General features: G+C 35.2%; 2 protein-coding genes across 13 annotated transcripts in view; one reads left to right on the top strand and one right to left on the bottom strand.

Moving 5' to 3' along the window:
- The window catches only part of VPS13B (vacuolar protein sorting 13 homolog B), a 627348-nt gene extending 614236 nt beyond the window's left edge, over positions 1 to 13112 (bottom strand). For 5 of the 12 annotated variants that reach the window (XM_074352634.1, XM_074352630.1, XM_074352633.1 and 2 more), the window contains exons 1-2: positions 12856 to 13101; positions 12254 to 12432 (exon numbers count right to left, since the gene is read on the bottom strand). In XM_074352634.1, the coding sequence (XP_074208735.1) occupies positions 12254 to 12400 (147 nt within the window). In that variant the 5' untranslated portion in view covers positions 12401 to 12432; positions 12856 to 13101. The other 7 variants (XR_006725148.2, XM_045517215.2, XM_074352636.1 and 4 more) reach the window with 4 other exon arrangements.
- Positions 12430 to 15385, top strand: LOC141574958 (uncharacterized). The gene is made up of 5 exons (XM_074352578.1): positions 12430 to 12462; positions 12617 to 12805; positions 12861 to 13229; positions 13318 to 13374; positions 13792 to 15385. The coding sequence occupies exons 1-5, from the start codon at positions 12430 to 12432 to the stop codon at positions 13831 to 13833; spliced, it is 690 nt and encodes a 229-aa protein (XP_074208679.1). The 3' UTR covers positions 13834 to 15385.
- The last annotated feature ends 315 nt before the right edge of the window (positions 15386 to 15700 follow it).

Below are 15700 nucleotides of genomic sequence, written 5' to 3'. Positions count from 1 at the left end.
TATGGTATCTAAAGCAGTCAAATTCTTAGACACAGAACAGTGATTGCCAGAGGCTGGGGTAAGAAAAGGGAAGCAGTTGTTCAGTGGACACAAAGTTTAAGTTTTGGAAGATGAGAAGTTCTAGCGATCTGCTGAGCAACAGTATACAGCATATAGTTATCACTACTGTATATTTTAAAATGGTTAAGATGGTAAATTTACATCATGTGCTTTTTACCACAAAATAAAAATATAAGACAAGACTTAAAAAATTCTGAGTTAGAAGGCTGGAAAATCCTCCCACCAAAAAGCAATGACAAACCTAGACAAAGCTATCAAAAACAATAGCAATCTCAGAAGCAGTAAGGGAAGGCTAGCCTGAGTTCACAACACCAGATGGTACAAGCAACAAAACAGCAGAGCAGCCAGAAAATTAACAAGATAGCCAAAGACGGCCTTGTTATGACCTGTCGCTGGTAGTATGTGAAGCTATATGGACGTGCCAGCTCGTGCTTACTTAGAAGACACTGCAGAGACCCCTAACAATCTACTCATGGTCAACCAAGAACTTGTGTAAACACAGTAAGTTAAAAAATGGGTCAGATTTGTAGACTCCTTGACGTTTGAAAGCATTATCCAGTACATGCATCTGTCCACACCAAAGAGTAGAAACTTTATTGGTTCAAAAGTTTAAACAACTTCTAGCCAATCACTGGCTGATGACTCAGTTATAGTGACCCAAGAGCAATCCCTAGATATCCAAGCATAAAAGCAAAGCATTTGGGGAGAAAAAAGAAAACTGAGCAGAGACATCAGAGGCCATACACTGCAAGGGAAACTGACAATAAAAATTTACTCCAGGCAAGTGACTAAACAGATAATGAACCAACAGCAACAACAACAACAAAAAAATTCCTTGGAGAGAAGAAATCAGAGTCAGAGTTGCTATAACATACTACCCAAAATGTCTAGTTTTCAACCAAAAATATGAAACGTGAAAAGCATACAAAGTAATCAAATAGAAATTATTTCTGAGTATGCTCAAAGCATCTATCAAAAATATGTTCAAAGAAATAAAGAGAGCCATATTTAAATAATTAAAGGAACATATGACAACAATGATTCATCAAATAGAAACTACCAAGAATGAGACAGAAATTACAAAAAAGATACTAAATGCAAACTTCGGAGTTAAAAGTACAATAAATAAAACTTCACTAAAAGAGCTCAATATCAGATCTGAGCTGGCAGAAGAAAAAAATCAGCAAACCTACATCCAGACACAACAGAGCAAAAATTTTGAAAGCCAGAGATGAAAAGAAAATCTTGAAAGCAGAAACAGAAAATCAACTTGTCACACAAAAGGAAACTCTTAGCAGATTAAAAGCTAACTTCTCATTACAAACAATAAGGCAAGAAGGCAGTGAGATTACGTGTTTAAATAACAAAAGAAAATAATTATCAACCAAAAATTCTATATCCAGCAAAAGTATCCTTCAAAAAAGAAGGCAAGATAAAGGCATACCCAAATAAACTAAGTCTCAGATAATTCATTGCTAACAGAAGTTCTTCAGACTGAAAGGAAGTAATACCAGGTTGTAATTCAAAACCACATAAAGAGCATTATTAAAAGTATTTATGTATATAATAATTAAAGGACAGTATAAATGTCTTTTTCTTCCATTTTCTGATTCAAAAGGCAATTATATAAAACAATTATACAATTGTAATATTGGATTTGTAACAGAGAAATGCAATATACCTGACAGTAACACAAAAGAGGCAGAAGAAATGGAGCTATGGTGAAGAGTTTCCATATTTAAATGGAATAAAGTTAGCATTAATCTCAAATAGACTGATAAATTAGATGCATATTATAATCCTCTAAGCAATCACTAAGAAAATAACTCAAAAATAATTTAAAAATTAAAGGAATTAAAATGAAACATTAAAAATATTTAATATAAAAGAAGGCAGCAAAGGATTATGAAAAAAACAAAAAAGACATGAGACACAGAAAATAGCAAAATGGTAGGCAGAAATCTAACCATATGAACAAAAACATCAAATGAGAAAAGATTAAATGTTCTAATCAAAAGGCAAAGATCGTCAAACTGGATTTTAAAAACTAGTAATATCTGACTACATGCTCTCCACAAAAGACATCCTTTAGATTCAAAAGCCACAAATAGGTTGAAAATAAGATAAAAAACTATTTTTTCATAATTTTACTGTACCTTATTTCTGTATAGATACAGATAACAGATTAGTAGTTGCCAGAGGCAAAGAGGATAGGAAGTGGGTGAAATGGGTAAAGGGAGTCAAAGATGCAAACTTCCAGTTATAAAATACCTGGAATATAATGAACAGCATGGTGAATATAGTTAATAATACTGTATTGCATATTTGAAAGGTGGTGAGAGAGTAAATCTTAAGAAGTTCTCATCATAATAAAAAAAAAGATTTTTTAACTGTATGGTGACAGAACTTTTAACTGGACTTACTTTGGTGATCATTTTGCAATATATACAAATATCAAATCATTACACTGTACACTCAAAACTAATATAACACTGTATGTCAATTATACCTCAATAAAAAAATGAATAAACAAGATCCCAGGAAATCATGTGATCCAGTTGCTTGTCTTGAATACCTCAAATCAGCATATTTTCTTGCTATTTAGGGAAATGGTATGGGATTCTATTTTACATAGAGAATTTTAAGTTCTATGATCTTAATTTCCAACAGTGTTTTCCCCTGTTTTTCATGACTCTTCTCCAATGGAAATAAGTAGCAATTAAAAATAATTTATCCCAGTCGTAAGTTGAATTTACAATTAACCAGATGAAATTTTAAAGAGCTGTGGAAGCCAAATAACATGGCTATAAAACTTTCAAACAGTATGCTAACCAGGCTTGAAGAAACACAAAGGAAAAGTGCTAACACAGTTTAAAAAGCAGTATACAGAGGGGAAAAAGAAAAAAAAAAAGATGTTTCATGCAATCAGTAAACCATAGAGCTAGAGTAATTATACTATTATCGGACAAAACAGACTTTTAAGAAGAAAAAAAAAGTTACTAAACATAACATGGGACACTTTATGATAGAGGGTCAACTGAAGAAAAAAACACAAAACATACACGACCATAGCAAGAGAGCCCCAAAATACATAAAGCAAAAACTGAAAAGAGAAGTAGGTAATTCAATACTAATCATAAAGACTTTCCAAAAAAGCCAAGAGAGGGCCCAGAAAGCCAGGGATCTTCAAAGCCTTTTCAGCACTTTTCTTTGGCCAGGGAGAGGAAGCAGCTGCTGACATTACTAGGAAGTTGGAGAAACAGAAGAAAAGCTTGAAGAAGGAAAAGAAAAGGCTAGCTGCAATCACCCTGGCATCGTCACATAATAGCAGCAGTACTCTGGAGGAGTGTGAGGAGACAAGTGAAAGACCCAAAAAGAAGAAAAAGCAAAAGCCCCAGGAGGCTCCTCCAGAAAATGGAATGTAAGACCCAACTGTCTCTTTCTCCAAACCCAAGAAAAAGAATCTTTTTCCAAAGAGAAGCTGGTTAGTAGTGATCTTGAAGAGACAGCTGGGAGCTTTAGTCTTCCTAAGAGGAAGAAATCTTTCCCCAAAGAGGAACCAGTTATTGACCTTGAAGAATCAGGAAATAAGAGTGTCCCCGAGAAACAGAAAAAGCTCCAAAAGCTATCCCAGCAAGATTAGGATGGACGTTTCCTAGGGGGGTATAACTTGCATAAGTATTTCCCAATCCATCCTCTATTTCCCAATAAAAATAAAAACAAGTTCACAGTTGAAAAAGAAAAAAAAAGACCTCACTTACAGTAATGAAGAAAACAATAGACATAAAAATCAAAGATATAGAAGACACATGGAACATTTATAAAAATAGACCATACACTGGGTCATAAATTATAATGGATCAAAATCATACAGAGAATGTGCTGACCAAAATGGAATTAAATTAGAAATCAGTAACAGAAAGATAATTAACTATTCCCTAAATGTTTGAAAATTAAGCAACATATTTCTAAATAACCCATGGGTTAAAGAAGAAATCAAATGGAATTTTTAAAATTTTAACTGAATAATAATTAAAAGAAAACATATAAAATTCTGTGTGACAAATCTAAATAGAGGGTTAAAGAGAAATTTATAGCATTCAATGCATGTATTTGAGCAGAAAAAGGTTGAAGAAAATAAATAACCTAAGCTTCCACCTCAAGAAGCTAGAGAAAACACTAGCAAATCATATCCAAAGAAGGAAGACAGAAATTATTAAAAATAAGAGCAAAAATACATAACAAAGCAGAAATACAATAGAAAAAAAAACAATGAAGTTGGTTCTTTGTAAATATTAATAAAGCCTTAGCAATACTGGTGAAGAAAATACAAATTACTAATATCAGCAATGAAAAGAGGATATTAACAGCTCCTAGATTTTTTTTTGAGGTGACGTTAAAATGAAAAAAAAAAAAAAAAAACTCAACCTTGTACTTTTAAATATGACAACTTTGAGCAGAGACAGGCAAATTTTTTCAGTAAGGAACAGATAGTAAATATTTAAGACTTTTGCAAATCATACAGACTCTGTTCCAGCTACTTAACTCTGTCATTTTAGTTTGCCAAGGCAGCCACAGACAATATGTAGACAAATGAGAATAGCTGTGCTCCAATAAAATTTTATTTACAAAAGTATTCCCACGCCATTGTCTGCTGATGCCTGGTTTTGAGGAAATGGAGAAGTTCCTCGAAAAACCTAACTAACCAAAACTAACAAAAGGATAAACAGAAATCTAAATAGTCCCATATTTGTTAAAGTAAATCAGGAATTAAAAACTTTCCAACTAAGAAAATTCCTGACCCACATGACTTCAAGATTAAATTCTTCCTAACATTTAAAAAATTAGTAAAAGAAGAAAGTTGGAGATTTCACATTTCCTGATTTCAAAATTTACTACAAAGTTATGGTAATCAAAACAATGGTCTATTGACATAAAGACAGATATACAGACCAATGGAACTGTATTCAGAGCCCAGAAATAAACCCTCCTATCTATGGCCAATTGATTTTTCACGACAGGTGCCAAGACCATTCAACAGGTAAAGGACAGTCTTCAACAAATGGTGCTGAGAAAATTGACTAACCACATGTAAAAACAAATGGAGTTGGATCCTTGCACCATACACAAAAATGCAAAACGTAGCAAATACTTAAATGTGAGAGCTAAAACTATAGAACACTTAGAAGAAAATATAAGGGAAAAGCTTCCTGACACTGGATTTGCCACTGACTTCTTGGATATAACATGAAAAGCCTAAGCATCAAAAGAAAAAATTTTAAGTTAGACTTTATCAAAGTTTAAAATTTTAGTTCTTCAAAGGATACCATCAACAAAGTCAAAAGGCAACCCAAATTGGGAGAAGATGCTCACAAATCATATATGATAAGGGATTGATATCTAGACTATATAAATAATTCCTACAATTAACAAAAAAAAATTTTTAATGGACAAAGGACTTGAATACATTTCTCCAAAGAAGATATGCAAACAACCAATGGCACATGGGAAGATGCTCAACATCTCCATCATTAAGGAAATGTAAATTAAAACCATAATGAGATAACATTTCACATCCATTAGGATGGCAATAATCAAAAAAAAAAAAAAAAAAGTGTTGGTGAGGACATGGAACAACTAGAACCCCTGTGCATTGCTGGTAAGAATATAAAATGGTTTAGCTGCTGTGGAAAACAGTATGTCAATTCCTCAAAAAATTAAAAGGAATTACCATGCAATCTATCAAATTCCACTTGTGGATGTGTACTCAAAAAAAACTGAAAGCAGAGACTCACACAGGTATTTGTATACCCACAGCAGCATTACTCACAATAGCCAAAAGGTGGAAGCAACCCAAATGTGCACTGACAAATGAACAAAATGTTGTATGTACACACAATGGAATATTATTTAGCTTTAAAAAAAGAAACTCTGACACATGCTATAATATGGATGAATCTTGAACACATTGTGCTAAGTGAAATAAGCTGGCCACAAAAAGATAAATATTGTATGTTTCCCCTTACGAGGTATTAAAATAGTCAAATTCATAAAGACATAAGGTAGAATTGTGCTTGCCAGGGGCTAGGGACTTAGTGCTTAGTGAGTATAGAGGTTCAGTTTGAGAAACTGAAAAGTTCTGGTGACGGCTGCACGACAATATAAATATAATCAATGATGCAGATCTGTATAATCAAAAATGATTAACTAGTCCTTCTCAAACTCTTACAGACAATTGGAAAGGAGGGAATACCTCCAAACTCATTCTATGAAGCCACCATCACCCTGATACCAAAACTAGGCAAAGACACTAACAAAAAAGAGAATTATAGGCCAGTATCATTGATGAACATAGACGCCAAAATTCTCACCAAAATTTTAGCAAACAGAATCCAACAACACATAAAAAAGATTATACATCATGATCAAGTGGGGTTAATCCCAGGGACACAAGGCTGGTTCAACAAACGCAAATCAATCAGTGTAATACATCACATCAACAAGAGAAAGGACAAAAACCACATGCATCTCAATAGATGCAGAAAAAGCATTTTGTAAAATTCAACACCCATTTATGATAAAAACTCTCATCAAAGTGGGTATAGAGGGAACATATCTCAGCATAATAAAAACTATATATGACAAACCTACAGCCAGCATAGTACTCAATGGTGAAAAACTCAAAAGCTTCCCACTAAAATCTGGGACAAGACAAGGATGCCCACTATCACCACTCCTATTCAACATAGTCCTGGAAGTCCTAGCCACAGCAATCAGGCCAGAGAGAGAAATAAAAAGATCCAAATTGGAAAAGAAGAGGTAAAAGTGTCACTATGTGCCAATGACATGTTACTATATATAGAAAACCCACACAAAAACTGCTAAAGCTGACTGAAGAATTCAGCAAGGTAGCAGGATACAAGATTAAAGTTCAAAAATCAGTTGCATTTTACACTAACGATGAATCAACAGAAAAAGAAAGTAAAGAAACAATCCCCTTTAAAATAGCACCCAAAGTAATAAAATATCTAGGAATAAATCTAACCAATGACGTGAAAGACTTATACACAGAAAACTATAAACCAATGATGAAGGAAATTAAAGAAGACTTAAAAAAATGGAAAGATATCCCACGCTCTTGGATTGGAAGAATCAATATTGTTAAAATGGTCACAATGCCCAAGGCAATCTACAGATTTAATGCAATCCCTATCCAATTACCCAGGACATATTTCACAGAACTAGAAAAAATCATAATAAAATTCATATGGAACCATCAAAGACCTAGAATTACCAAAGCATTACTGAAGAGAAAGAAAGAGGCTGGAGGAATAACTCTCCCAGACTTCAGACAACACTATAGAGCTACAGTCATCAAAACAGCATGGTATTGGTACAAAAACAGACATATAGACAAATGGAACAGAATAGAGAGCCCAGAAATGAACCCACAAACTTCTGGTCAACTCATATTCGACAAAGGAGGCAAGAATATACAATGGAACAAAGACAGTCTCTTCAGCAAATGCTATTGGCAAAACTGGACAGCAGCATGTAAAACAATGAAGCTAGAACACTCCCTTACACCATACACAAAAATCAACTCAAAATGGATCAAAGACTTAAACATAAGACAAGATACAATAAACCTCCTAGAGGAAATATAGGCAAAACATTATCTGACATACATTTAAAAAATTTTCTCCTAGAAGAAATAAAAGCAAGAATAAACAAATGGGACCTAATGAAATTTACAAGCTTCTGCACAGCAAAGGAAACCATAAGTAAAACAAAAAGACAACCTATGGAATGGGAGAAAATTTTTGCAAATGAAACCAACAAAGGCTTGATCTCCAGAATATATAAGCAGCTCATACAACTCAATAAGAAGAAAATAAACAACCCAATCCAAAAATGGGCAGAAGACCTAAACAAGCAATTCTCCAAGGAAGACATACAAATGATCAATAGACACATGAAAAAATGCTCAATATCACTATCAGAGAAATGCAAATCAAAACTACAATGAGGCATCACCTCACACCAGCCAGAATGGCCGTCATTCAAAAATCCACAAATGACAAATGCTGGAGAGGCTGTGGAGAAAAGGGAACCCTCCTACACTGCTGGTGGGAATGCAGTTTGGTACAGCCACTGTGGAAAACAGTATGGAGATTCCTCAAAAGACCAGGAATGAATTTACCATACGACCCAGGAATCCCGCTCCTGGGCATATATCCAGAAGGAACCCTACTTCAGGATGACACCTGCATCCCAATGTTCATAGCAGCATTATTTACAATAGTCAAGACATGGAAACAGCCTAAATGTCCATCAACAGGTGACTGGATAAAGAAGATGTGGTATATTTATACAATGGAATACTATTCAGCCATAAAAAACAACAACATAACGCCATTTGCAGCAACATGGATGCTCCTGGAGAATGTCATTCTAAGTGAAGTAAGCCAGAAAGAAAAGTACCATATGAGATCACTCATATGTGGAATCTAAAAAAAAAAAACCACAAAGCATAAATACAGAACAGAAATAGACTCATAGACATAGAATACAGACTTGTGGTTGCCAAGGGGGTGGGGGGTGGGAAGACATAGACTGGGATTTCAAAATTGTAGAATAGATAAACAAGATTATACTGTAGAGCACAGGGAAATATATACAAGATGTTATGGGAGCTCACAGAGAAAGGAATGTGACAATATATATATATATGTTCATGTATAATTGAAAAATTGTGCTCTACACTGGAATTTGACACAACATTGTAAAATGATTATTAATCAATAAAAAAGTTTTTTAAAAAAGAAATAAAAGGGAAAGCTTTTATTAACTTCCAAATAGAGGGTAAATGTAAAAAATAAATACCATGAAAAATGATTAAAATGGTAAATTTTATGATACATATATTTCACTACACACAAAAAACTCCCTAATAATACCAATCTTACTCAAACTCTTCCAGGAATTATGAAAAGAGAAAAATAGTTCAAATAATTTAGTGAGGCCAAGGCCAACAAATCTATCATAATCAAAATCTGATAAGGACATTACAAGAAAAGAAAATTACAAACCAGTAACACACGTAAACATAGATGAAAGAAAACTAACCAAAAACTTAACAAATGGAATCCAACCATATATAAAAAGGATAATACATAATACATAGGGGTTATTCCAGGAATGCAAACTCCATCTGAAAACTGAATGAAATTCACATTAAAAAAATACAGTATCAATTCATTAAATATAATACTTGATAAAATTCAACACCTACTCATGGTTTTAAAAACTTGTTGGAAAACCAGGAATAGAAGCACATTCCCTCAGAGGGGAAGGCATAACTCAAGTGGCAGAGGCATGCTTAGCATGCACAAGATCCTGGGTTCATTCCTCAGTACCTTCTCTAAAAAATAAATAAACCTAATTACCTTCCCCCACCCACAAAAAAATAAATAAATAAATAAATAAAAATTTGAAAAAAAAAAAAAAAGAAGCACATTCCCTCAACCCAATAAAGAGTATTTACACCTAACAATGTACTTACTGGTAAAATACTAAATGTCCCACTGAAGTTGGGAACAAAGAATGTATTTTCAAGATCTCTACTCCACAGTACAATAATGAAAGAAAAATAAAAGGTTTAATCACTGGAAAGAAAAATGTAAAACTGTCATTATTTGCAGATGACATGATTGTGTACAGACAATCCAAAAGAATCCACCAAAAAGTATTGGACAAATCTGAAAGGCCACTGGAAAAGTCAATATATTAAAAATCAGCTGTATTTCTATGTACTGGTAACAAGTAATTAGAAAATGAAATTTTCAAAAAATAAATAATCTTGCTCATAACATCAAAAAACAGAGAGAAAATCTGATGAAACATGTAAAATCTCTCTGAAAACTTCACTGCTAAGAAAAAGTAAAGACCTAAAAACACAGAAAGCAATGTCCTGAACACAAACTGAAAAACACAATAGTATGTCAGTCAGCACAATTTATGCTAAGGTTAATTCCTCCCAAATTAATCTATTGATTCAATGTAATCTCAATAAAAACATCAATGGGTTTCCCTTTTTTGGGGGGAAATTCAAAATGGGTTTCCCTTTTTTGGGGGGGAAATTCAAAATGGGTTTCCCTTTTTTGGGGGGGAAATTCAAAAATTTATGAAATTAAAATATATATGAAAATGCAAAGGATTTACAATAGCTACGACAATCTTGAAGTAAAAAAGAACAAAACTGTACAAATTACACTATGAGATATCAAGACTTACTGTAAAAGATAGTATGATAGTGACACAAGAATGGACAGTCCACTGAACAGATAAGGAGTTCAAAACAAATTCACACACATATGACAACCTGACTTATAGCAAAGACTTATTGAAAATTCAGTAGCGAAAGAATTTCAAAAATCGTGTGGATCAGTTGAGTGGATTAACGGGGGAAAAAAAAAAGAATCTTGACCTTTACTTTACATATGCAGAAAAATTAATTTCACATGACTCATAAATACAATAAAGCTGCTAAAAGAAAATATAGGAAAATAATGTTCTTGGAATAAGCAAAGATTTCTTAAACAAGACATGAGAAGTAAACCATAAAGGAAAAGATTGATAAACTGGACCTCAATAAAATTATAAACTTCTGCTCATCAAAAGACACTTCTAAGAGAGTAAAAACACAAGCCATAGATTGGGGAAAATACTATAAAATACTTTTATAAATACTACAAATAATACTATAAATTTTATAAATACTATAAAATCTAGCAGAGGACTCATTTCCAAAATATATTAAGAACTCCTACAAATCAGTAAGAAAAAAGGCCAAAAGAAAAACCAATTTCAATTTTTTTTAAAAAGGGAAAAGAATTAGAGACTTTACAAAAGAGGATATCCAAATAGCTAATAAGAAGAACATGAAAAAGTGCTCAACATCATTAGTCATTAGGGAAATACAATTTTAAATTACAATGAGGTACCACTACACAACTGCCAAAAAGGCTAAAAATAACAAACTTATCAGGTAACAGCAAAAACCTGAAGTAACTGGAACTCTCATACACTGTTGATGAGAATGTTAATTGGTACTACCACACCAGAAAACTATTTGGCAGTTAAATATATGCCTACCTAGGTATGCAACTAAGGGATATCAATACCTATGTCCAAATACAAGAATGTTCATAAGAGCTTTCTTCATAATAGCCAAAAGTAGAAACAATCCAAATGTACATCAATAGGAAAATAAATACGTAAATGTGGATCTTTATACAATGGAATACTACAAGGCAATACAAAGAATAAACTACAGTTCATACAACGTTGTTAAGATAATCAGCCTTGGAGACAGGAAGGGAAAGGAACCAAGAACATCATTTCTCAGTGTTAACTCTAGATTATTCAATAATAAAGTAGCAGAATATAACTAAAAGTTATTGATAACATCATCATAAGATTGTCTTCACTTATCTCCTAAAAACCAATTGGTCTCTGACTCTTCTGAGTTTCTAAAGATAATTTTTATATCCTCAAGCCTAACAGATGCCTGGCATATGTTAATAATAAATGTACTAAACGAGTTAATAAGTATATGAGCTTTCAATTTACAGTTCATTTGCATCAGATCATTCTCACATTAAAAAAAAAAAGAAACTTGAAGAGTAAGAAAGAAGTTTTCAATTATGCTGTCATTCTCAATCAGCGTCTGTCTACTCAGTGTTCTGAGGATGCCATGGGTAGTGTCATCTTTCCTACCAAGAAACAGAACTTTCCTCAAGAACTGACCTTACTGTCTTTCCAACCCTTCCATTCCCCAAAAAGGAAAAAAGTAATATAATATCTGGCATCATATTCCTAATTCTAGCAATGTAAATCAGCACATTCGGTAATGCTAGGGAACTGAGTAAACAGAGTGAACAATTCTGACAACAAGAACAAGGAAATTGTTTCCCCATCTGTTGAGACAACTTTTGGGATTCTAACAATCTATCACTAGTAACAAACCATTTTAGAAATATTCTGTAAAGGAAGGTCTCTAGTTTCAGGGTAGCCCAAAATACATTAGCAGAAAAACTAAGTCTTCAAAGCATAAAGTCAAACTTTAGGAAACAAGATTAGTTCTAAACAGCTGAAAATGTTTCCAATCAATGACAGCTACACCACTTACCTGCTCCAGCACATCCAACTTTAACTCGAGCTTGCTGAGAACCACGTCTCCACCCCATAGTGAAAGCTGTAGGTCTGATGGCTTTAAGTTCTTGATGTAGCGATTCACATAGCTCATTAAAATTGGAGTCACGTATGACTCCAGCATCCTTTAAGGTACAGGGGAGTCAAAGTCAGATGCTGAAGAGAGTAAAGACAGAAACATTAGAGGTAACTGAATCGGTAGTGCAGAAGGAAAAAGCACTTCTCAGAAAGGGCTGAAGAGGCCGAAAAGCAAATCCCCACCAAAGCGGCCGCTCGCCTCCTTACAGAAACCGAGAAAATTCAAGTGGACTCTCTGCTCCAGCCCCGACTTCCTCACTAGTACAACTCCCCTGGCGAGGAGTGGGAGAAAAAGGTGGTGACCTGCAGAAAGCGGGACCCCCGGAGTGGGAAAAAGAAGCGAAGCGCGCTTGCCTTTGGCCGCCGCACCGCTACGCCAGCCCAGCCGCCCCACGAGGCCCTCGCCTCCCGGAACCTGGCGGGATCTACCACCGTAGAACCAGAGCCAAAGGCACACCGGCTTCCGCCCCCCGCCTTATTGCACCGTCGTCTGACACTCACGCCAGAGAGTACCGTGGCGTCTCCTCCTCCTCCTCTCGGTACCTGGCACCCGCCCCCGGCGGCGGCGCAGCTCCCGTACGGCGCCACTTCCGGGTGTGCCCCGCTCGGTGCTCGAAACAAACCGTCCGTCCTCCGCCACCACTCGACTCCGCAGCAGGACCGGAGTTCTCAGCCTGGAGCAGTCTCGCAATGCGTCTTCTAGGACACCTCTTGCGCTCGGCGAGCCCGCGTCTCCGCTCCCACCCCGCCAGTGGTTAGGACAAAGCTCTAGGAAGTGCGCGGGGGAGGTGGGCGGACCCGTAAAGTGGAAACACCGGAGATCCGGAAGTGGCGCTCCGGGTAGAGCGGCTGTGGATGGTGGAGGTGGAATCCGGGTAGGGAAGCACGCAGGGCGGATTAGGGAAAGAAAGCGGGTGCTAGCGATTAAAACCCTGAAAAACAGGTGGTTATTATTTTTCTTAGGAAATGGCCTGGGAAGAACTTGGGTTCACTGGCAGAGCAATAGCAATAAGGCTGCAGGTAGGAGAAGGGATTTAAATTTAAATCAAGAGGTTCATTTGCTAGAAAGGAGAAATTGCAGGGATTAGGATATGTGATGTAGGGGAATGCGTTTTGACCAAACGTGTAGACAGGTTCTTGCCTTCTTTTACTTTGATGAAGGAGTGGTTAAATATGGCTAAATAGGCTTTTGTGGAGCGAGGAAGGAATAGTTAAAGAGAAGATTGTGGCTATCCATTGGTCTGATATATGAGACTTAAGAAAAACAGTGGGAATAACAGAAGAAGATAAAAGACCCTTAAAGACAAAATGGGGGGCGGGAGGAGGACAGGTTATGATAGAGAATGAATTCAGAGTTTTTTAGGAGTCAGTGTTGATTTTATTAAGCTGAAATGAATATGTTTTTTAAAATTACCTTTCCTTCTTTTATCTTGCAAGCTAACCGAAGTCAAGAAACTCGGAAACATACACTTGGCATAAAGGGATACCATGGGACATGCTGCCTTTTTTTTTTTTTAATCTGTATTTCCTATTTTGGGTAACTTCTGAAGAAAACACCTACCACTGCATTTTGAAAATAGACTTTCCTTATAAAGTTATTAAAATACCCACCTTGGTTGATGCATTTAAAGTTCATGAGTAAATTCCTAAAACTCTTTGCTAGAATTAAGATTATGATTTCTTGAAAGTATTTTAAAAACTGCGGTAGGAAAGAGGCATAAGTGAGGATGCCAAGGTGTTTAGATCTGTTTTGCTAATGAAAACAATGAACTAAGTTTCAAAAAGGAAGAGGAGGGGGAGGTGTTCGAGAAAGAGGAAGGAAGGAAAAGAAAGAGAAGTGGCTAATTGCTAACTCAGAGCAACTGTCCTCAGGGAAAGCTTTGATGAATAACCCAAATAATTTGAGTCTTATTAAAATCTGCAAAGTCACCTAACTAAATTATCCAAGTAATTTCTTAGTTATGTGCTTCACTTGAAAAGTGAACGGGTTGAAGCCATGACTCAAGAGGTTATAATATGAATGCTTCCTCTAATTGTAAGAAAGCTGTAGGTGGTCTAGAGCAGGAGCTCCAAATCTAATTTTTCTAGGGAAAGATAAAGGGCTTAGTCTTATTTGTGTGGCAACTTAATAAGTAAGACCAAGGAGTTAAGATAAATTAGCCAGATATTTAAAATAGATTTTTTATTATAATGTATAAACAAAATAATAACTAACCATGGAATACTAAATTTTCTCTTGGCATCAACAAAAAAATTACCAAATTATGCCTTGGAAAAATTATTTGGGCACTTTTTTTTTGTTTGGTTTTAAGAATCAAAAAGTAGTGGTTTTCAACTGTTCTGTGCCCTGTTCTGTAAGCAGTCAAGGTAAATTTAGTTCCTTTTCACTAATGTTTCATTCATTGCTCATGGTTTTTTAATGTCAAATAAGCAGCCTTTTCCAAATCTACTATTATATGTCTTTTTACTGAAAGATTTTTTTTTCAAAAAAAATATCTTTTAAATCTCAAGAAGGCTTTGAGACAGGTTAGGTATACAGGCAATAGTTCTCCAGAGTCAGGTGAAGTTTTTTGCTGTTCTTAATTAATTAACTTAATTTTTTTTAGAGCAGTTGTAGGTTCATGGAAAAATCGTGCTGAAAGTACAGAGTTCCCGTACTCTGTCCCCACACACATACAAACTTCCCCAACACCACAGTGGTACGTTTATTACATTTGATGAACCTACATTGACACATTATCACCCAAAGTCCATAGTTTACGTTAGGATTCACGCTTGGTGGTGTACATTCTGTGTACTTTGACAAAAGTGTGACTTGTATCCATCATATACAGAATAGTATCACTGCCCTAAATATTTTCCATGCCTATTCAACTCTCCCTTCCCCCAGCCTCTGGCAACCACTGAACTTTATACTGTCTCCATAGTTTTGCCTTTTCCAGTGTCATATAGGCAGAATCACAGTATGTAGCCTTTTGAGACTAGCTTCTTTCACTTCGTAATATGCATTTAAGTTTCCTTCATTTCTTTTCATGGCTTGATAGCTCTTTTCTTTTTAGCACTGAATCATATTCCCTTGTGTGGATGTACCACAGTTTATCCATTTACCTACTTAAGAACGTCTTGGCTGCTTCCAAGTTTGGGTAATTATGAATAAAACTGCTATAGATATCCTTATGCAGGTTTTTGTGTGGACATAAGTTTTCAACTCCTTTAGGTAAATGCTAATGAGCACAATTGTTGGATTGTACTGTAATGTTACTGACCAGGGTTCTTGGCCTCCTTAATCAATAGGAATTATAAGAGGTCAGATATGAAATTCAGGTGAGGCTTTACTGGGACTAGT

Source organism: Camelus bactrianus, chromosome 25 (genome assembly GCF_048773025.1).
Source record: "Camelus bactrianus isolate YW-2024 breed Bactrian camel chromosome 25, ASM4877302v1, whole genome shotgun sequence".
Lineage (NCBI taxonomy): Eukaryota > Metazoa > Chordata > Mammalia > Artiodactyla > Camelidae > Camelus > Camelus bactrianus.
This window is presented reverse-complemented; position numbering and strand designations above follow the sequence as displayed.

Bases quoted from the DNA above. Each gene is read 5' to 3' on its own strand.
- LOC141574958 (XM_074352578.1), top strand. From the start codon at position 12,430: ATGCTGAAGAGAGTAAAGACAGAAACATTAGAG. The intron at 12,806-12,860 runs GCACACCGGCTT...CACTCACGCCAG, and splicing joins CCGTAGAACCAGAGCCAAAG to AGAGTACCGTGGCGTCTCCT. The intron at 13,375-13,791 runs GTAGGAGAAGGG...TTATCTTGCAAG, and splicing joins CAATAGCAATAAGGCTGCAG to CTAACCGAAGTCAAGAAACT.